The sequence below is a fragment of the Rutilus rutilus genome, assembly GCF_951802725.1.
Source record: "Rutilus rutilus genome assembly, chromosome: 23".
Classification (NCBI taxonomy): domain Eukaryota; kingdom Metazoa; phylum Chordata; class Actinopteri; order Cypriniformes; family Leuciscidae; genus Rutilus; species Rutilus rutilus.
The window spans coordinates 20,777,348-20,800,912 of record NC_140233.1 but is presented as its reverse complement, the minus strand read 5'-3'; the positions used below and the strand labels follow the sequence as shown (position 1 = coordinate 20,800,912).

At 37.6% G+C, this 23,565-nt stretch overlaps 1 protein-coding gene across 2 annotated transcripts in view; it reads right to left on the bottom strand.

Moving 5' to 3' along the window:
• The window catches only part of abcc8 (ATP-binding cassette, sub-family C (CFTR/MRP), member 8), a 96,829-nt gene that overhangs the window by 25,117 nt on the left and 48,147 nt on the right, over window positions 1-23,565 (bottom strand). For both annotated transcript variants that reach the window (XM_084397748.1, XM_084397747.1), the window contains exons 18-25: window positions 16,203-16,235; window positions 12,608-12,640; window positions 10,444-10,542; window positions 8,074-8,158; window positions 7,548-7,628; window positions 7,327-7,464; window positions 4,733-4,858; window positions 3,904-4,000 (exon numbers count right to left, since the gene is read on the bottom strand). In XM_084397748.1, the coding sequence (XP_084253874.1) occupies window positions 3,904-4,000; window positions 4,733-4,858; window positions 7,327-7,464; window positions 7,548-7,628; window positions 8,074-8,158; window positions 10,444-10,542; window positions 12,608-12,640; window positions 16,203-16,235 (692 nt within the window). The remainder of the gene's footprint in view (window positions 1-3,903; window positions 4,001-4,732; window positions 4,859-7,326; window positions 7,465-7,547; window positions 7,629-8,073; window positions 8,159-10,443; window positions 10,543-12,607; window positions 12,641-16,202; window positions 16,236-23,565) is intronic.

The window sequence follows — 23,565 nt, the reverse complement described above, 5'->3', positions numbered from 1 at the left end:
GCCACCCTTGATGCTTTGGGGCGCAGCAGTTTCCAGCAAGTTCAGGTCTCAGTGTCTGACCAGAGACATTGCGGCACTCTGAGACTCGCCCCCTCCAAGGAGGGTTTTAGAGAAGCCAGTTTGGCTGTTCCCTGCCAGTTATCCTATTCAGGGCACCGAGCTGACTACTCTAAATACACCAGAGACCAGTTTTTCGAGACTGGTTCCCTAGTAAACCATCAGGCAGCGTGGAAACTTCTGCCAAATCTGTCTCAGTGGGTCATGCAGACAACTGGATGACATGTAATTTCATACTCCTTAATTCTGAAAAAAACAGAGGTTTTAATAGACCAAAATCCTCTGCATGTAATAACCCAGAATACTATCTAACACTTGATGGCTGCTCTGTCAAGTCTTCGTCATTATTGTAATGCTCTACTGGGTGGTTGCCCTGCACACATAATAAACAAACTCCAGCTGGTACAAAACGCAGCAGCTAGAGTTCTTAGCAGAACCAGGAAGTATGACCATATTAGCCCCATTCTGTCAACACCGCATTTGCTCCCTATTAAAGGTGCTATAAGCGATCTCGGTTGGCGTAACCCTTTTGTTGATGTTTGAATTATTATCAAACAAAACGGAGGCTAGCTAGACCCTACCTACCTCCTCATCCGCGCACTAACCCCCAAACCCCACCCCCACATCATTCTTGTTGGTTATTGGCTGGAACAGTTTGTTATGTTTCGTGGTGCGGGTCGCTCTGTTTGTTGCTCAGTTTGTTTTTGCTGCAGTTTGTGGAGCCTGGGCTGTCTGCAGAGACCGTGTTTTTTTACAGTGTGTTCAGGGGACAGGCAGCTAGCGGATAGTGAGGAGATGTTTGCGGTATGTGAAAAAAAATGTTTTAGCCTAAAAAACGCGTGAGATCGCTTATAGCACCTTTAAACATTGCATACATTTTAAAATCTTGCTAATTACTTACAAAGTACTAAATGGTTTAGCTCCTCAGTTCTTGAGCGAGCTCTTTATGTATTATAGTCCTTCATGTCTATTGTGATCTCACAATTCTGGCCAGTTACCTAGAATATCAAAATCATATGAAGGCAGTAGATAATTTTCCTATATAGCACCCAAATCTGAATTGTCTTCCTGGCCTTGTTCAGGAAGCAAACACATTCTGTCAGTTTAAAGGTGCAGTGTGTGATTTTTAGCGGCATCTAGTGGTGAGATTTGCGAATTGCAACCGGTCAATAATTCGCGGCCTTTCCTTGAAATTTCAAACTCGAATGAGAGGCTACGGTGGCCGACGTAGGAAGCCGCGTCTTTTTCTGCTGCTTCTCATTCAAGTTAGTGATGAAACGCGCTCTGTAGCGCTGTCTGTTCGCTGTCGGCTACGGTAGAAACATGACGTCACGATATGTCGACCTTCATAGAAGGGGGTGGCCGCGGTTATGTACATATAAATGACTCATTCTAAGGTAATAAAAACATAACGGTTCATTAAGTAAGATCTTTATACGCCACTGAAAACATAGTTATGGATCTTATATTGCATTTCTGTCAATAGATCCTCAGAAATATCACACATTGCACCTTTAAATCTAGACCAAAAACACATCTCTTTAACCTAGCATGCACAAAGGATTGTTAGGCTGCATAAATTAGGTCAACTGGAACTGGAAACACTTCCCATAACACCCGATGTACTTGTTACATCGTATGAAGAATTGCATCTAGTACCTGGATGGGAGACCTCCTGGGCAAACTAGGTTGCTGCTGGAAGAGGTGTTAGTGAGGCCAGTAGGGGGTGTTCACCCTGTGGGTCCTAACGCCCCAGTATAGTGATGGGGACACTGTACTGTCAAAGAGCACCATCCTTCGGATGAGACGTTAAACTGAGGTCCTGACTCTCTGTGGTCCCAAAAAATCCCTTTGAAAGAGTGGGGGTGTAACCCCGGCATCCTGGCCAAATTTGCCCAGTGGCCTCTGTCCATCATGGCCTCCTAATCATCCCTATATACTCATTGGCTTCATAACTCTGTCTCCTCTCCACCAATAAGCTGGTGTGTGGTGGGCGTTCTAGCGCAATATGGCTGCCGTCACATCATCCAGGTGGATGCTGCACATTGGTGGTGGATGAGGAGATCCCCCTCTTATGTAAAGCGCTTTGAGTGCAGAGAAATTGAGTGCAGAGTGTTTATTATTATTATTATTAACCTGAGATGTTTTTCAAGTATGTCTACCAAACAAAAGAAATACTGAAGAAATTGAGTAAAGTAATGAAATGTAAAATAAAACACTACATAGTCTGCATTGTATGAATTAAAAACACACTATTATTTATTAAAACTACAAAAGTCATTCAGTCAAGAGCAGTGAATGATTTTCTCTGTGTCTTTTGTTGTTAGATTAACATTAATGACACAGACAGCAGCAGGTTTATTAGGCTGCTGTCCCTTTGAGAGCTAATGCACAGATTCAATATACTGATACACATTATTTTTAATATAAAATATGTCCTGCTCTTTATTACTCATTCGCCCATGTTCTTGGGATTTCTAAACATAGTAAGGAGGGGTTGCTTCGAGAAGGCGAACATCTAGAAGCAACAAGGGCAAAGGATATACCCAAGTTACCAAACACAATACGATCACATTTAAAAATGTCAACAAATTATCCTGGTGCTGAGAACAACAAAAACATCATACCTAAACAGCTGTGGCCCTATTCTCTGAAACTGGGTAACCAACCCTGCTCCAGGATGGCTACCATCCTGCAGAGTTAAGCTCCAACCCTAATCAAAAATACCTGAAACAGCTAATTAGGATTATTTGAAGGTTCTGGCATACGTACGGTTTTATAAGTCTGAATTATTTTGGCTTTCGGGCGCACGCACAGTTTTATAAATGAGACCCCTGGTCTTGGAACTAAGCGTTGTAATGAAGCTGTAATTAAATCACTCTTTTATTTATTTAAACTGTTATTGTGAACATGCATTGTATTTATGATTAGGACTCATAATGAAGATTTACGGTTTTCCTTCATCTGCCGTTAGATAAATATGCGTCAGTTTCACTAAATGGCCCCACACGCTCGCTGGCGCGGACATTTAAGAATGGATCGATGTTGCTTCATGTGATAGGCTTGGTGAGTGAAATTATATTTGTATTATTCATGTATAATTTTTTTTAAATGTTCTGTCTAAAAGTGACCAAAAAGACATTTAGCTCCAGCTCACCATCGGTGTCACCAAACTGCTCCGTCTCCAAAATATTCGTACGGTCAGAGTTTGCGTGCAGGTGTGCAAATTTTCCCGTCAAGTTTGTTTGAATAAATCACAACTTATGCGTCGGAAGTGGCGTACGCCTCTTTCAGGGCCTGTTTTGTGCGTACGCAACGGTTATAAATGAGGCCCCAGGGACCTCAGCCATCTGTCAGTGGATCCTGGACTTCCTGACAGATGGTGAGGGTGGGCATCCAAACATCTTGGCATAGATAGACCATTCACATCAACAGCTTGGTCAGGAATGCACAGCAATGACTATACTGTCTCAGGAGCCTGAGTAAGTTCAAGATGCCACCCCAGGAGATCCTTTCCATGTGGACTTGAGAAAACAATCACACAAATCTACAACAGCAGAGAGTGCTACAATCAGATAAATGAACTTTTTTTTTATTTTTTATGCTGCAGTCAGCAAAAAACTACAAAGAGGAACAAGTGGGTACTACCCCTGTGTCTTTAATGAAGATTTATGAGGATTCCTACCAGGGGCTTACATGGTTAACAATGCCAAACCCATTGCCCTTTATTGCAGATAGGTTGCAAGAAAAAAAAAAAAAAATTGTACCAGATGAGAATGTGATGTAAACACTGCTAAAACATATATTAGTGTATTAGTGTTTTGCTACAAGTTTATCTAATCTTACCTTCTACTTCCTCTTCAGTTTTTATAGCCTCTCTGGAGTACATGGCTCGCCTCAAGTTTTTTCTTTCCAGCACCGTCATATTCTCATCTACTGTCTCCTGGAACACAACAGAAACATAATGCCTAAACAAATATGGAGAACAGGGTATTCTGTTTAGCATATTTGGCTAGTTACCTACTTGGCTAGTTAGCTAGCAGCCTAAATCAAAAGTTAATTTTATTCTTTTCCAATTAATGAGTATTTGGGTCTCTTAAAAAAGGACACTGGATAATAGTGACATGGAGCTCAGTGACCTGTTCTGCAAGAGTATCCTCCTGCAAATGTTGACAGATCTAAGTGTATATGGAAGGGGTCATCTGAGAATATCTCCTGATAGTTTGGACCAAATACTATAAGATATATCATGTGGAAGAAGAACCGAATGGGGCCCAACACAGTTCCTTTAGGTACTTCAGTGTTGTTTGATCTTTAACACACAGTTGTGTAGATTAAATGTATTTTTGGACACATAAAGACATTTTAGACAGTTATTTGACAGCTGTGTTGGCCACTAGATGGCATATAAACACTTGTTCAGAGACTTGAGTTTATAACAGTCACTTTTTTGTCTAAGTCAAAGTCCCACTTAGTGTATCCACTGTGTCCTGTCTTCTTGATTGCCAAGCCGTTTTTTTTGTATAAACCTACAGATTGGTTTTCCAATCTTTCAAACAATTCAAACAAATGTCAACAAAAACGTCAAGTGAGTATTTGGCTTCACAAAGCTAAACAAATGAACTTGCCCTTTAAATCGCTTCCTCTAGTATCTCATTATTTTTTTGCAGACTACCTTCTCAAATTCTTTGTCTTGTCTGTGCATCAGACTCTTCCACTGCTCAAAGAGCTCAGGCTGAGAGTTTTGGATGTCCTTCAACGTTCCTTTTGCTTGTATGCTGCCGTCTTTCATTGCAATTATCTACAAATAAACAACAAACATTCAATTATTACTTCATTCTCGTGACAAGCCCCTGACACCAACATAAAAAAGAAGGTTTACGTTTTTTATGTCCCATGAGAAGTAAAGCCAATATTTAAAGGCAAGCCTGTCCCTTTCTATCTGTCAGCAATGTCTAAATAACAGCGGGTTTTAAAAACTCTTGACCGCTGGTGGTTTATTGAGTGCCAGGAGGAGGAACACTTTAACAAAGCAATTCATCACCCAGAGCCAGGGTCAGAGACAAGGGGCCTCATTCATTTCTAATAAAAACAAGGTTTAGGATGACATCAAATTGTCTTGAGAACTGTAAAAATGTCATGAGTTTCATGAAGCTTTCTCTTTCTCTGGTTAGGTATGTATTCTCTTAAGTCTCAATATCCAAAACGTACCTTCTAAAGTAAATTTATCTTGTATTAAGGATGTTTTGCTGGATACAAAACCAAAACAATGAAAATGAATAGGGCCCATTTGTAATCATTAAAATACCCACTGTTTCAAAAGTATGATCACATCATTTTATTTTAAATCCTCCAAAAAAATTTTTTTTTGTGGTAATCAACATTATGCCACAAATGTCCATTTAGCTAAACTTGTACCGAACCTGCAATTTTCCTTTAAAGGGGTCATATAATGGTACATGCACTTTTACAAGTTGATTGTACTGAAATGTGTGTTGGCAGTGCCTGTACACAACCATCATAAAATGATAAAAATCCATCCAGTGTTTTTTTTTTATCTTCTTATATGTTTTCCCCTGTCTCAAATCAAGCCGTTCGATTTTGTGACGTCACAAAATTGACGCCCCTCCCACGATTGTTGATTGACAGCAGCGTTTCAACACAGACCCGCCCTTGCTCTTGAGTGAGCTGTCAATCATAGTCCGCACGGACCGGCGCGGTCATTGTTGATACGCTGGAGCACTGTCTATGAGCAGAATGCGTCTAAGCGATTGTGGTGTTCTGTTCTTGGGTGCAATAAGGATCACAGCAGTCATTTTGATGTTCCTAAATCCGAACCGCTGAAGACGCAGTGGCTGAGTTTGTTTTCGAAGGGAATATTCCCCACGATCAACGCCAATGCTTTCATGTTTGCGCGAATCATTTCACACACCAGACTGCTTTATAAACGAGGGTCAGTATAAAGCTGGTTTTGCTAAGAAGCTGCTCCTGAAAAAAGGATCGGTACCAACTATTCGTGTTCCTGCTGCAACTCCAGAAGAACTGAAGTGAGTGTAACGTTTTATTAACCTTTATATTAATATTTATATTAATCTTTGCAAATCGCTTGCTGCACGCTTCACGATGAATGCGGCTGTTTACACTCAGGGTACATTACGGCATGTTTTCTATGTACGACATTCTCAATATAATTCATAATCCCACGTTTATAATGAACAACGCGTTATGGTTATTGTGTTATTGTGTTACGGTGTACGCACAGAACAGAGGGGCGGGGTGAGCAAAGCTCATTATCATTTAAAGACACATGCACTTAAACGGCGTGCTGAAAACAGAGCTGTTTTTGACCAGGTAAAATGAGTGTTTTCTTACAATACTAATGAGAATTTTTTATTAAAGTATATTACAAACTTTTAATTTAGACCCTAAAGAATCATATTAGCTTGTACAAAAATGGCATTATATGACCCCTTTAAAAATATATGTTTTCAGTTAAATAAATAATTGCAAAAGTAATAAAAAGATGCATTGGAAGAAGTATTTCAGAGACTGAGTCGTGCATTTGTGCTTGTGTTGAATCTTATAAGGTATTGTCCCCCCTCCCCCCTCCCCCTCAAACCAGTGTCTGAATGTGGAACATTTCTTGTCTGTGAAAAACAATATCAGGATAGGTAAAATAAGATAATTATTTGCTTATTCTAAACCTGGAGTGACCTTATTTTGATTGAATGGCTTTGGTTTGGTCTGGTCTGCAGTTTGATCCTACAAACAGTGGCCAAATGGGGATTTAATTAGATTTTTTTTTCCGCAGACCAGATGGTCTATTTTGCTCAATTCGATGTAAAATGAATTGTTTCAGCAGGATTTGCAGTTGAAAACGTGACAGAAACTAAATTAATTAATCAATCCTTTACAACAGACTCTTGCATCGGACTATAAATAAAATACGTTACGAGGTTCCTCTGAAATAATTTCTATAGGTTCAGCGGCTAGACGACAGATGATGAATGAAGGTGAATAATTCATAAGTATAACTCAAGCTTTGTGAGATTTGACTTTTAAATTAGGCTTCGACATCTCAGAGCTCACCCGTTCAATAATGTCTTTGCTTTTTCACTCTTCTTTTTCCAAAAAAAACAGAGACGAGTCAGAGGTCCAGGTCTGCTGTTCTGCCTAAGAGCATTTTTAAACGGGATCTACCCGTCAAAAGTATGACCGACTGTTTAATAGGGGAAGAAGTTTGTATAACTGTGTTTGCATATGAAGTACCCAATCTGCGTGAGGGAGATACTGCAGTTTGTGTGTCACGAGCACCACCGTTCTCTTCTCCTCTCTCAGTAGTTTAAGAATACCCTCCTGCATCAGATGATCACTCAGGTGAATATCCAGTGCTGAGAAAGGATCATCCTATGATTTAAAAAAATGGGGGAAAAAAAATGAATTGAAGTCTCATTTTGTTACTTTTTGTGTGTGGATGGTTCTGAACTTACTAAAAACACCACATTGGTGGTTTGATAAAGAGCTCGAGCCACACTGATTCGCTGCCTCTGGCCTCCAGAAAGAATAATGCCCTGGAAAGAAGAACGAATAGGAAGAGGAAAGTTAACAGCAAGGCTGTACTGATTAAAATCTTCAAAAAGTAGGAGGAAGGTAGTAGAAGTTGTTAAGGTAACCGTTACACAAACAAATGGCATGTGGATTGATCATGTTGACTTGGCCGACACTCTTTAAATGAGGCTTTTAGTTACAACCTGAAAGCCATTTACGACATCAAGCTGCCTTAAATGTGACCTGAGCTAAAAACCTGAATGAGCGAGAGTAAACAACGAGGCAGCGGTCTTTTAACGGCTACCTAGCTACTAAATCACGAGAATGTCTCAAACTAAATATGTACGCTTATTAGTGGAATTCAATATGACACATCATAACTGAAACTCAACCATATGCAATTCTAAAACCATTCCAGATGGCTGGTAATGAAATGCGTCACAAGAGTCACATAGGCGGCACACTGACCCGCTCGCCGATCTCTGTCTGGTCCCCCTGAGGCAGGATGTCAATGTCCGGCTGGAGAGAACATGCTTCAATTACTGCCTTGTACCTGGACACAACAAAAGATGAGACAGAAGCACAGCTGGCTAGACACTTAACACTACGTGGTAATCTATCTTTATTACTTTTTTAAATATTGATGTTGAAATAAAATTCGTGGTTAATAATAAATGACTGATTCTCTGCATGGACTCTGTCATTGATATAATAGTGCTTAAAGCATTTGAACCGATATTAAAATTACAGACACATGCTAAATAAATAAAAAAAGCCACCTAAGAATGCCATTTGGGACTAGACCAAAAATTTCCCTCGGGTCATTTATTGAAATCTCGGTGTCCGTACAATGCGCAAGTTTTTAATAAATTTCCTGCCCACAATGTGAAAATTTACATGACACAATCACAGGCAGTCAGAACATTTGTAATGTTTAGTATATAGAAATACAAAATGGGACAGTTGACCAATGAGAATTCTTTGTGGGTGGGGCTACCCAACAGAAAACAAGTGAGCAGCAAAATATCTGGATCTCTCATTGTGATCGCAGTTAGCTAAGAGAAAACTTAGAATAAGATGATAATAGTGTAACATTTGATAGTACATAGAGATTAGCCCAGATCCTTTACATATAAAAGTCAGCATGAAATCAAAATAACACCTTTCTAAATGCATGTTATAGATTCTGTGTAAAAGATTCGACTATTTTTTTATTAAAATGTCATAACTGGATCTTCCGGTCAAACATCAGAATTTTCTCTGGTGACGTATGCCAGATTTCTCTGATCATTTAGCCTTCTTTAACCCGCCCCTTTCTTACAATAGACTGCAAGGTCACATTAAGATCTGCTACCATTTCAATGCAACACTCGTCTCAAAATCCAATCAGTAACCGATGGATTGAAAAAAGTCTCCACCCTACATTTTCCTTTTGCGATAATCAGTTTCTCTCATCTGTACGTCACAATACGAAAGAAAAGTCGCTATTTCTACAAGACTTCAAGAATGCCTGTCCACAATAATGTGAAACTGTACACAACACAATGAAAACCAATCAGTTAATTTGTGACGTTTGAGGGGCTGTTTACACCACAAAAAAAAAAAAAAAAAAAAAAGTACAACTTTTTATACGTTTTGGCCGTTCGTTTACACGACAACGGCGTTTTGGGGGCCTGAAAACACAAACTTTTGAAAACGGGTTTCAAGTGCAAGTTTTGAAAATGGTCTCCGTGTAAACAATAAAAACGTGAATCTCTGAAGACGATGACATCATGCACATGCATATTACGTGTTCAATCTATAGTGTTTCATCGCCATCTAATGGCCTGGCAGCAGAATACAGCGTTTTTAGTAGTTTTTGCTGATCCGTTTAAATGGGGATCGTTTTGACAATCTGTACGAGGAAAACTCAAAGGAAAAACGTCTCAGTTTTAAGCATATCGTTGTCGTGTAAAATTACCCTAATTTACAGCAGTATTATATGGCACTGTCGACTAATTCGATTTCTTTGTGGGCGGAGCTACCCAATAGACTGGCAAAATATCCTTTAGCCGTGATCGCAGTTACTTAGAACAAAACTTACAATAAAATGATAATAGTGTAAAATACTCTGATACGCAGAGATTAGCCTATCATAACAGAGATAATTTACATATCAAAGTATTAAAGACACTGTAATACTATAAAAATACTGTATTTTTAATGGGAAGCTGCATAATCGGGAATCCTTTTCCCCATGCAGTTTTCACATTGTGTTTAATTTGTCATGCAAATTTGTGCATTGACCAACAGAATGCTGCTTATGTGTGAACGGTGCTTCATACACCACATTATCAACAGTTTACTTTTTCACCAAACAATTTCATTGAAATTTTGCTAATGGGACCGCACCTCAACAATATAAGCGGACTGTAAACATAGATAGTGTCCTCGTATACTTTGAGTACAGACACCTCAGCCAGCTGTTGAGGCTCCAGGGAAGTGAATATACGACAGAGATCATGAGAAGCGTCGACTTACAGAGAAACACTTAATCAGGGCTACGTCTGTCTCATGACTGTTAATATTTATACTAAAATTTAAAGAGGCGAGAATGATTGCATGTCAGATGGAGAAAGAGGACGCATTTCTATTGACAAATGGACACTGGGGAATATAAACGAGACAAAAAAAGGATGGTAAACACTTGACTTTTGTACATCACCATGGCGACAGGGTGCTAAACACGGGTTAATGCGTACGGAAGGCACATTTGGCACAAATGTTGTACCCAGTCGGCATATGGTGGCGTTTTTGTAATATTATTGTGTGGGTAGAAAGTACATGAAGTTCATTTACCTTTGCTTTATTAGAGGCATCTCAAAAGTGATGTTCTCCGCTAGTGTGGTGTTTAGGAGCCAGGGCTTCTGGGAAGCGTATGCCACAGCACCTCTTTTCCTGTCAGAGGGGTTGCCATAACATCAGTGATCTCCTTCACAACACCAATGTTGCTCTTAAATATAAAAGAAAGGCTTGTTCAAGCTTTTTTTTTTTTAAATCTACACTAAGAATTATAATTTAAAGGTCACCAAAAAAATTATAATTCTGTCATAATTTACCTCATGTTGTTCCAAACCCGAATGCTGTTGTTTATAAACCCATGGCATGAACTCTAGATCTCAAGTCAAGCTCAACCTGCACCATAGGCACCATCTTTTTTTTAGTAAATAACATCTTAAATTTCATCTTCTACTTACACAAAGCTTAAATATGGCACAAAAGTAGTAACTTTTAAGGGATTTATGTTTTTACCCCCCTTATTGCTGGTCACTATGAACTGTTGTTTGGTGTGGTGATTATTAGGTTATTTTAGTGTTATTTATATACTATTAAAGTATTTTATATTTAGTGTCAGTATTTATTAATAGTTTGAATTAACTTTTACTTATATATATACTTTTAAATTTTAGATTTATTTTAAGTTTTAGTAATTTTGTCATGTACTTTTGTGATTTTTATATACATTTCTAGCTTTAATTTAATTTATTTTTATTTCAGTTTTTGTTTTTGTTAATAACAATAAAATACTGTAAAATTTGGCTTGTTAGTGCAAAATTTGTTCCAAAAATAATAACATAATATATGTAGAGCCCTGCACATGACATGCGGACACTGCCACAAATTAATTAATTATCTCGTTTTAGTTGAATTATGGCCACTTAAGAATTCTTTTCCACGACTTATTAATCCGTTCAATTTAGTAAATCGTGGTCACGTTGTACTAGTTTGTTCCCTTGTTTTGATTAAACTAAAACATGGGAACGAATTATTACAATTACAATGTTGCCACAAATTGTAAAACGAGAGAACTTATTAACTCCGAATTTTGCGTTTCGATCTCAACACTATCAACGTCGAAATTAATCTGCAGAAGTCAGGTCGTACAAGTAAGAGCTCTGTAAGTTGTTTATGTTCATAATTATTGTAATGTTACATGCTTTGATAACGTTAACATGCGTTAATTGTCCGCGTTTGTGTTTTGAAGCAGGTGTGGCTTTGTAGACACTCTGAAGGGAGGGTGGGATCTCATGCTTTCAATGCTAGCTTGCTATTGCTAGCCTCTCAGAAATTGCCTACCCTACCTTTAAAATGAGGGATAGAATTAGTGAAACGGGCTGACGTATTAGGAAGTAGAACTGTTAATTAGTGGCCATGATATACATTATATACAGTGTGTCAGTATATAAGTTTGGAACGACATGAGTTAAAATGATCATTTGTGAACAGTTCCTTTAAAATGTACTGTGTGCTCTAACAAACAGTTAGATGTCAGTATCTATGTCCTAAGGTAAAACATGAACCTTTCTGATTGCTTCGTTTTATATGTTCGCATAAAAATGATATACGAAGTATATAGTCTCAAGTGGCATGTAGTGTGTGTGTGTGTATACACAGGTTTATATTAAATTGTGGGGACCAAATGTCTCCACAAAGATAATAAAACCTGAAATCACCTACATAAGGTAAATGTATTAAAGGAGAAGTTCACTTTTAAAATGAAAATTCTGTCATCATATACTCACCCTCATGTTGTTTCAAAGCTGTATGAATTTCTTTCTTCTGCTGAACAGAAAGGAAGATATTTAGAAGAACATCAGTAACCAGACAGGTTTTGGGTCCCATTGACTTTCATAGTATATTTTTTTCCTACTATGGAAGTCAATGGGACCCAAAAACTGTCTGGTTACTGACATTCTTCTAAATATCTTCCTTTCTGTTCAGCAGAAGAAAGAAATTCATACAGCTTTGAAACAACATGAGGGTGAGTATATGATGACAGAATTTTCATTTTAAAAGTGAACTTCTCCTTTAATTAACATACTACTTTTTTATGTAAAAAACAGACCGTTTTTTATAATGGGTAGATTTATGGTTAGGGAATAGAATAGTCCCCACCAACACAGTGAAACCGAGTGTGTGTGTGTGTGTGTGTGTGTGTGTGCGCGCGCGCTTGTTTACACACCTGATATCCTCCTCTGCAGCTGCATCTGTGGGGCTAAAAAAACACAAATACATAAATACCACTTTAAGAGACTCCCCTAAAGCATCATAAAAAGACATTTACGCACACAATCATTGCCGAGCAGATCACAGTGACCTCTGCCGTACATCTCTCTCAGCACCCCCGGGCTTCACATTAGACATGTAGCACTGCTGTTGATGCCATGTAATAGGAGGATGAAGAAGTGCTGTGTAATCATGTATGGGGGAATCGCAATGCAGTGCAGCTGACCCAATGAACGTTTTTGTAGGGATGAGTACAGGAAGAAAGACTCTTAATGGATTTGTCTATTGAGCATTTGGGCTTTGTAATGTCATGTTGTCCTTGAGAACATATAGAAAGCAGAAAAATACCATGTTTTATAGGAGTATTTATATGGAGAGTTGCATAATTATATCTGAAAACGATTCAAGGTTATGTTTGAAATAGCACACTAATTTGTTTGCACTATAACTGTATTATAACAAAGTGCACTGCATGTAATACTGTGAAATACACTGTGCTTATTGCTTAACCTTCTATTGATCAGCAAAATCAACTCTTTTTTTAAATACAGTCTTGCCAAAAGTTGTCATTTTTACACAAAACTGAATACAAAATTTTGTTCTGACATGAAAACCAACCCAGCAGCATTTCAATGTTTCAATGTCAATTGGTGGACCAACATCATAAATATACAGAGCTTAAAATGAATATACAGTTTAAAATGCTTCCTATTGCATAATGCATACTGTTTCACATACATTTTTAAATAGTAAACATATACAGAGTGTATTCTGCACAGTATGCATAATGCTAGTATTCCATTCCAAACATAACCATTTTCTATTTGAGCTGTGACAAGAATGGATTGTAATTGGTTGTCAAGCTTTATTGGAAAAACTGGCCATAAAGAAGGCTTGTAGTTAGGAAATAACCCATTTTTTTAAATATATAAACCATGTGGCGTTTTTTGAAGTATCCAAATTTCTTTTTCATTTCAGTGAATTAAATGAAATAACAGATGTCTCATGTCCGGTAATAATACACCTTGGCTTTGTAATGTATGACATACTGAGTGCTGCCAACAGTAATAAGAGATGTCTATTCTTGGCTTGCCATTCCAGCTCAATTGCCAAGAAAAGGACAGACACCTACACACTCTTACACACCCACATTCACACACTGTGACAGCGCGTGTTGTTTTACTGATGACCAGGGGGACGCTAGCACATTTTATCACCAGCACCAACTGTCGACTTTAAAGGAAAATGCTTTTTAATAGCTATTCCCTACAGAGTTTGTGTATTTAACAGACAAACCAAATGAGTCCGCCCATTACAGTAGATAAGAGAACCATTAAAACTTCAGCTCTCTCTGTTGGAGCCATGGCTTAGCGGTAAGTGTAAATGCTAACATAAAAGTGTAAATGCTAACATGTAGCGCACATACAAGCCACACATATCCAGCTGGTGTCATTTCCCAATCTGGTTCTCTCATCATTTTCTGTCCTTGCTCCGCTTACCATATAAAAACTGGCCAAAACAACAACCGTCTCAAAACCTAGTGAGCAGCCTGACTAGACTGACATATATTAATAGCTTGAGGTTTTGATACACAGCTAATATGCTAACATTAGAATGAACTGAGCATTAATAGAAGGGGACATAATTATGGAAAAATGCTGGATCCCCCCAAAAAACATTGATTTCACTCGCAAATGCCCTGAAATATACACTCACCTAAAGGATTATTAGGAACACCATACTAATACTGTGTTTGACCCCCTTTCGCCTTCAGAACTGCCTTAATTCTACGTGGCATTGATTCAACAAGGTGCTGAAAGCATTCTTTAGAAATGTTGGCCCATATTGATAAGATAGCATCTTGCAGTTGATGGAGATTTGTGGGATGCACATCCAGGGCACGAAGCTCCCGTTCCACCACATCCCAAAGATGCTCTATTGGGTTGAGATCTGGTGACTGTGGGGGCCATTTTAGTACAGTGAACTCATTGTCATGTTCAAGAAACCAATTTGAAATGATTCGAGCTTTGTGACATGGTACATTATCCTGCTGGAAGTAGCCATCAGAGGATGGGTACATGGTGGTCATAAAGGGATGGACATGGTCAGAAACAATGCTCAGGTAGGCCGTGGCATTTAAACGATGCCCAATTGGCACTAAGGGGCCTAAAGTGTGCCAAGAAAACATCCCCCACACCATTACACCACCACCACCAGCCTGCACAGTGGTAACAAGGCATGATGGATCCATGTTCTCATTCTGTTTACGCCAAATTCTGACTTTACCCTCTGAATGTCTCAACAGAAATCGAGACTCATCAGACCAGGCAACATTTTTCCAGTCTTCAACTGTCCAATTTTGGTGAGCTCGTGCAAATTGTAGCCTCTTTTTCCTATTTGTAGTGGAGATGAGTGGTACCCGGTGGGGTCTTCTGCTGTTGTAGCCCATCCGCCTCAAGGTTGTGCGTGTTGTGGCTTCACAAATGCTTTGCTGCATACCTCGGTTGTAACAAGTGGTTATTTCAGTCAAAGTTGCTCTTCTATCAGCTTGAATCAGTCGGCCCATTCTCCTCTGACCTCTAGCATCAACAAGGCATTTTCGCCCACAGGACTGCCGCATACTGGATGTTTTTCCCTTTTCACACCATTCTTTGTAAACCCTAGAAATGGTTGTGCGTGAAAATCCCAGTAACTGAGCAGATTGTGAAATACTCAGACCGGCCCGTCTGGCACCAACAACCATGCCACGCTCAAAATTGCTTAAATCACCTTTCTTTCCCATTCTGACATTCAGTTTGGAGTTCAGGAGATTGTCTTGACCAGGACCACACCCCTAAATGCATTGAAGCAACTGCCATGTGATTGGTTGATTAGATAATTGCATTAATGAGAAATTTAACAGGTGTTCCTAATAATCCTTTAGGTGAGTGTAGTTCTTCCTCCCACCTTACTGTATATTTTTTTCATCATCAGTTTTGCATTCACTCACAAAAAAACAACATTTATTTGCAAAACTTTTAAAGAAAGAGTGCAATGTTTCTCTAGCAGCACAAAAGTTTTGCGAGCAAAAGCATTGAAGGACTTTAATAAGGACTATGCTAATCTTTCTATGCTTTCTATGCAATGCTTTCTACACTTTTTCAATGCAGTGCATTCTGGTATTGCCATGAAGAATAAGTCTAAGATTTTAGCCAAAATAATGCCACATAATTTGCGGCATACCATTTCAAACAAGCTTTGCATCAAAAACTACAGTAATAAATGTACAGCTACAATAATGGCAGATATATTCGAATACATTATGAATCGTAAAATTACAAAGACCTCATAAAGTAGCTGAGGGTGACTGAGGAAACACAGAGACCAGAAGAGCAAAGCCGAGGGATTTTGCCAAGCCAACGAACCACAGAGAAAAGGATCAGCGCTGCACAGCAGGACGGGACATATCCACACACCCTCATTGTGTGTACACAATAATTAACAGGCTCTCTGCGGGATGGGATAAATGGTTGTGCTTGGGTTTTGCAGCTTTGTGATAAAACAGAACCTACCTTTCACTTCCATCTCCATCCAGAGTGGGCAGTCTGCAAAATAATACACAGAAAATGAATAACTCAAGGAGGAGAAATTAACATGACAAAGATGGTGATGTGAATAGATTGTGATAAACTGTGCTGAAAAATGATCACTTAAAAAAAAAACAGTCAAGGACTGTGAACATGAATCAGAGCTAAATTCAGTAATAAATAATTTAGCTTATAATTTAATTGCTATTTAACATTTCTAAGAGATTCCAGTGAATGATAAACATGGCGTATTAATATTGCAAGGATTCTGAAAGGCAAGATACAATGGCGTGCAAAAAAAAAAGGTGCCACTGCTATAGCTCTGCGGCGAAACAAAAAGAAAAAAAAGAAATGTCCTTGAAAAGTCAACAGGAATATAAATAAGAGCTTTTCTGCTTCCTGAAGGCATCAGCTGCATTTGTAGCTCTTATGCTCTGTCCTTTCAACACTGGAAAAAAGAAAGAAAGAAAATACTAAGGCACATTTAAAGCCATAAAATAGAGTACTCTTTAATGTTTTCCCATGTTGGCTTTGTAGTTAATCTAGGACTCAACATGTCAATTTAAGAGGCTGAAGTCTTACTGCAACTTGTTTTGAATATTTTCACCTTCTTTATATCTTCTTAGTCATTGTTTTAATGGTATAATGTATTGTAAACTGTCAATCCACATGATGGACAACTGTAGAAAGCAGATGATGTATGCGGGTCCAGGAAAGTGATTTTTTACACACCATATTGAGATGTAATTAGCCAATGTGTGGCAATATATAATTACTGACATTTTTAAAATCATGACATAGCATTTGTAGAGGTGCCAAACGGTCCCAGTCCTAGACTTCTGGGGCCCTAAGCAAAACTTACAAGGGGCCCCTGTCAGTGCATTCATAAAAAAAAAAAAAAAATGACCCCCGACCCCTTCATCTGTTTTTTAATTTCTTTTTTCCCTTTTTTTTTAAGAGCAGTTTCACTGTCAACTGTCAATATCATAATTTTACAAACTTTAATAATACAGAAAATTATAGAACCTTGAATTATTTATGAAAATAAATCTTTTTTTTTTAAATATATTTAAAAATTGCATTAAATATGAAACACTATATTAAAATATAATCGTGTTTACGAAAATAAATACTGAAAAAAATGTAATTAAAAATAAATTTGCCTGTTGATTTACTTCTAAAATAATGATCACAATGTGTGTCACAGACTTGTGTATAGGACATTTATAGTTGTTTTAAAGTCATTATTTGTGCAGATAACAGTTGTTTGATAAATGATCGAGATAAAAAGAGAAGTTGATACTCTCGTGGCCTTGTTTGTAAGAAACAAACTTAAACAATACAGAAAATTCTGCAAACGTGTGTTCTTTAGCTGTTAAAAAACATAATTATTAGCGTGTAGAGTAATCTGTCTGTGATCTCTTTAATACAAAGCAAAATAGTTTACTAAAAATAAAAATAAAAACAGTAAATGTTTACAGACAACAGCTGTCAGAGATCAAAGACTATTTAGCTTATCTATACTTTCCGCGAAGTCTTATTTCTGATGTTTAGGACATGACATGTTGAGATCAGAAGCTTTGAGAGTCATTTATGTGGACATTTGTGTGATAAACGATTCAGATAAAAAGAGAGCTATTCTTGTCACAGCGCCTGATACTCTCTGATCATCAGCCAAAAGATGTCGAACCCAGCATGAACATTAACACGTAAAAACCATTTCCTTTAGACAACGATTAGACAACACCCAGTCAATGCAGTCATTTGACTGTTTGTATAAACATCGGCTTTTCAAGACTCGAAGATTTGACGACTGTTCAAGGAGATATTTTGTGCCATAAGGCTTTGTAGTCTATCTTTAGAAAACATAAGCTTCACCCTCAGCTAGCCTAGCCATACTGGGCACACATACCATGTAAACCATTTGAATATCGGAGATGATTCTCATAGCGTTCTCAAATATTGCACGTGGTTAATTAATCTTATTTGTCATTGTGCATGTAGAAAAATGCTTGGCCAATGCATTGTGTACTCATTAACAAGTCTCGGTACTCAAGGGGCGCTAGAGTTCCTTTTAAACGTCTTTGCCATTACAATAGACGTCATTATTCAGGTTTAACTCATTTAAAGAGTACTTGCTTGGGGTCAAAGGGGCAACCTTTCACTGACGGACCCCTTTCATTTCACTGACTGCTTCTATCCTATTGATGCATCCATTCTACAGGGTTATTTATATTTCATATTTTAATCTAAAATACTTTAAGTGGTTCCACGTTGTCTGTCTAATCCCATTGTTATCTTAAGTAGGCCCTTTGATTTGGGCTCAATTGCTTGGTTGTTGCCAGGGAGGACTGGCACTTGAACAAACGCCCATCTGTGTTGTGCTTGACCCAGGACGTGTCTCATGAAAGGGTGTGCGAACATCAAAACACAAGCCCCAAATCAACATTGTAATCATGAATAGCCTGTAGGACAGCACAGGCTGAAGAACAGGTGACTCATTTGTGAAGAGGGCTTGATATGGTGGGCGGATCTACAGGGGGGCAAGGGGGGGCAGGTGCCCCCCCCCCACTCTAGAGCCTTGCCCCCTCAGCTGCCCCCCTAACTTTGATGATCCAAAAACTGTACTTACAAAAACAACCCACCACTATGTCCAATACATTTACCAAAAGTGAACAATTACATTTTTAATTTTAAATGTATTATTCGCCCCTCCCCCCTGTCTCTCAAATAGTTACGTCCCTGATTCAAACGTACAGAGCGGCGTTCGCTCAGTCTGGCTCACACACACAGCGAGTCTGCTGTGGTGCGGTGGTCCTGCAACCCGACTAGACTGAGCTGTATGGAAGCAGATTAGTCTCAAATATAATTCACGCAAAAAACATGATTCACAAATGCGTAGACAATTTCACATGCATGAAACCTAATTCACGTGCGTGAAAAAAATATATATATTCACAAAAAGCAATTCACATGCACAAAATAAAATTATATACTCAAAAAATACATTTCACAAATGCAAAACACAATTCGTAGATATACAACTGTGCACAAAAACCTTTGAATGTTTAAAATGTACGAGTGTATCCTTGCATTTGAATGTGCAAATCGTCATTCAAGTACGAATCGCCTTAGATATGTGTGTGTGAGTTTTTGAGACTTTCCTGGCAGCATAACACTCGTAACACAGAGCAGTCGTACTCTTTAGCCAATCAGATTTAAGCTTATCAATCGACCAATCAGTATCACGTGAGGGCGGGCCTACCTACATGTTACGTCATCAGCTTTCGACCAGTTCATGGCTAAGCAGAGGTAATAAGTGCAGTTAATCGTTCATTTCTGTGTTAACTGAAGTTAAAGAAGTTTGAGATCAGTTGAAGCAATAGTTTATGAACTATTAACTGATGTAAGCAAGTGTTGTTGTAATCAGATGTCCCATATCGTGTCAAAAATGAAGAAGAATGATGCTTGTTTTGTTGTATTTTAGCTGAAGGTACAGACAGCTCTCACAGCTACAATCACGCTAATGATTGCAAAACCATCATCTGTGGTCAATACCCATCGAGATTGTTCTTTAAATAGTGAATAGACCTATTTTAATGAGCACCCAGTGTTTTTTTGCCATTTGTGTATGATGTTAAATTATTATTAACACTTGTTTCCCTGCATTTTATCAGGATTACTCACCTTTGGTGTGACATCTGGATAGCAGTCACGAACATCTTAATTCATGTTGTTTCTTTATTCTCTTTTATACTTTTTTTTTTTGTATTTGTCTTAATTGGTAACACTTTATTAAAACGTTTCATTAGTTAACATGAACTAATAATGAACTGCACGTGAACAGCCTTTATTATTTTTTGTTAATGTTAACATTTACTAATACTTCATTAAAATCTTGTTAACATTAGTAAATGCACTGTAAACTAACAATGAACAGCTGTATTTTTAACTAACGTTAATAAAGATTAACAAACACAGCAACAAATGTATTGCTCATGGTTATTTAATACATGAACTAATGTTAACTAAGTTATTGTACCTTATTGTAGAGTGTTAGCAATATATTCAACATGCATTTCCTTGTGTTTTGTGCTGTATTGTCATCGCAAGGTTTTTAAATAAGGTTTTTTATTGTCATCTTAAGGTCTAAGAACAATATTGTGAAGCATTAATTTTACTTTGCCTAGTAAAATAGGCAAATCAGATTTTATGCTGATAAGACAAAGCTACTTATCATAGAGAGGCAATTAAGATTATGCGACTAAGATTACTCAGTAAACTCTATTCAAATACCATCACTTAATTTCCCACGTCCTCTGTCTGCAACTCTTGTACTATAGGGTTTTAGTACTTTAAATATCAGGACAAAATCTTATATGTCCTAACAGAGAGGTCTACTGATGACCGGACTGAACACAATTCATTTGTTAACTTTTCACTTGATGTATTGCACTTATATTTATATACTCTAAAAGCAAAGTACACTCTGACTGGATCTCACAACTCCTGAAGAAACGTATATTTCTCTGTACTGAATATTGTGCTTCACAGTTTAGACTGTCAGTTCATGATCTTCATATGTAACAGGAACATTAATCATGATCAAGTCATTTTATATATTTTATTCCCAAAGGATTCAGAAACTTTCAAATGAATAAAACGTATACATCAAATTGAACTATGTCTGAATCTTTTAATTCTTACAAGAACATTTAATAATGCATGCATAGCAAGGCTTTAATCCTAAAGCGTGTACATAGGCTATAGTCCGCAGGAGACAAATTAATACAGTAACAATGCATCACTTTCAACCACTTGTTGAAACAACTGTCAAAATGGATGGCTTGCAACATGACTGTTTTCAAAGAATTACAGTAGAAATGGTAAGATCACAGTACTGGTTGTCTGCAACTTCATACATCATCTGTCTTGGAAATCTGAAACAATAAAATTACATAATATATGCAGATCAAAACATGTATCCTATATATGCACGTCATTACATTATCATCAGTTGAATGTGTGGTGGACAGGACATGAAAATCCATCAATACTAAAAATAAATGTTTATGTTCACATGTGGACTAAACAGCAGTTAATAAACTATTGCTTCAAATGATCTCTAACTTCTGAACACAGAAATGAACGATTAACTGCACTTACCTCTGCTCAGCCATGAACTGGTCGAAGGCTGATGACGTAACATGTAGGTAGGCCCGCCCTCACGTGATACTGATTGGTCGATTGATAAGCTTAAATCTGATTGGCTAAAGAGTACGACTGCTCTGTGTTACGAGTGTTAGGCTGCCAGGAAAGTCTCAAAAACTCACACACACATATCTAAGGCGATTCGTACGTGAATGACGATTTGCACATTCAAATGCAAGGATACACTCGTACATTTTAAACATTCAAAGGTTTTTGTGCACAGTTGTATATCTAAGAATTGTGTTTTGCATTTGTGAAATGTATTTTATGAGTATATATAATTATATTTTGCCTATGTGAATTGCTTTTTGTGAATATATATTTTTTTCACGCACGTGGATTTTTTTTTGTGTGTACGTGAATTAGGTTTCATGCATGTGAAATTGTCTACGCATTTGTGAATCATGTTTTTTGCGTGAATTATATTTGAGACTAATCTGCCTCCATAGAGCTGCCCCTGACAGAGCCTCTGAAGGTGAAGTGAGTTTCCCCAGGTGTAGTTTAAACACACGTTTAACTTAAAGTTACATTTGTAATGAATGTATTGTATGCTAAAGACGATTCAGCATCAGCAAAAACAGCGAGTCTATTACGTTAGCCAAAATCAGCGGTCAAATCGCTCCCTCGTGATTTGTAAGAGCACTCTTCCCTTTGATTAGCCTAATTTTGATTTTAGTAAAGACAAGAACAGCTTAATAAAAAATATAAAATATTGAGGGGCAGCGCTAGGGCTGGGCTAAGGGGGCTTAAGCCCCGAATGTTTTTAGTAAAGCCCCGAATATGTTGTCCAATTGTCTTTCTCACAGAGCAAAGCAATTAATCAGAAAAACAAATGTGAATAAGATTACAGCGGCCGCGATTACCTAATCATGAACAACGTGCATATTACATTTTTATTTATATTTTTCCCTTTGCATTGAAGGTACTTTTGACGTGCTTTTGCAGCGTTGAGCATTGTAGCCAATCACAGACATGTCTGTTGATCACATCGGCCAATCAGAGGCGTTTAAATGAGTCGCTGTGCTGAAGATGTGTTTTGCGCGAGCTCACCGAGTTCACGTTCGCAAACCTGTCATTATTATTGGCAATAAACTTTAGATGCAAATAAGAGATTCACATGATATTATTATTGATGCTGCTCTGATGCACTACATTACGCAACGCTCTGTTTGTTGTTAGGAAGACTAAAAGTTCAGCGGTCTAGCTCATCAATGTCAAAATGATTAAATACGTTAACGAATGCCTGGTAAAATGTAAGTAGAATTTTTTGTTTTATATTTGACTGTTTTACAATAGAAAAGTTCAACTACCGAGACAAGCAACGTATATTTTGGGCTTTGTGTGCACATCTAAACGATCAAATATGTCAAAACGGCTGTCTTGGAGATTCACTTAAACAGTTTATTCACTTAAATACAGTTTATGTCTTAAATGGGCGTTAATAGTTGGGAGAAAATATGATGCGTAATAATGATTAGATCTGCATTTGGTCTTAAAGGGGCAGCAGTCTAATAAACCTGCTGACGATTGCTCCATTAATGTGAACCAAACAACAAAAGGCAAAGAGAAAATCAGTCGCAGCTCTTGAATGAATAATTTTGGCTTTTATAACTTTAATCTATGATAACCTATGCAGTGTTATTTTAAATCTGACTTTATTAGATGTCTTTTTAGCCCATATTACTCCTGAACAGTAATGCCGACATTACTGAAATTAAAGCACTGGGTATATAATTTGTATATTTGTTTAATTGTTTACTTTTTTTGTTTGACCATGTGTTTGTACTTTGTTTTTGGTGTCCTATGTCTTCTGAATATAAAACACAAAAGCCTGCACCCTTCTGCATAACATGCATGTTTTATTTGTTTTGTTAAAGCATTGCTTTTTCTTTTGCTATAGATATTTATTTTACATTTCAAAATATAAAGCAATATTAAATGTGTTCATAATAGTTTTCCCCCTTTTTTTTATATAACAAAAAGAACCGATAAGAATACTGTTAAAGTACCGGATCGATAAGGAGTATTGGTAAGAGTAGTAATACCGTTAAAACCTTAACGATACCCATCCCTATTGGCAGCAACGAATTAAAAGTTATGGCCAATTTAACTGCGATTTAAATTCAGTATATATACT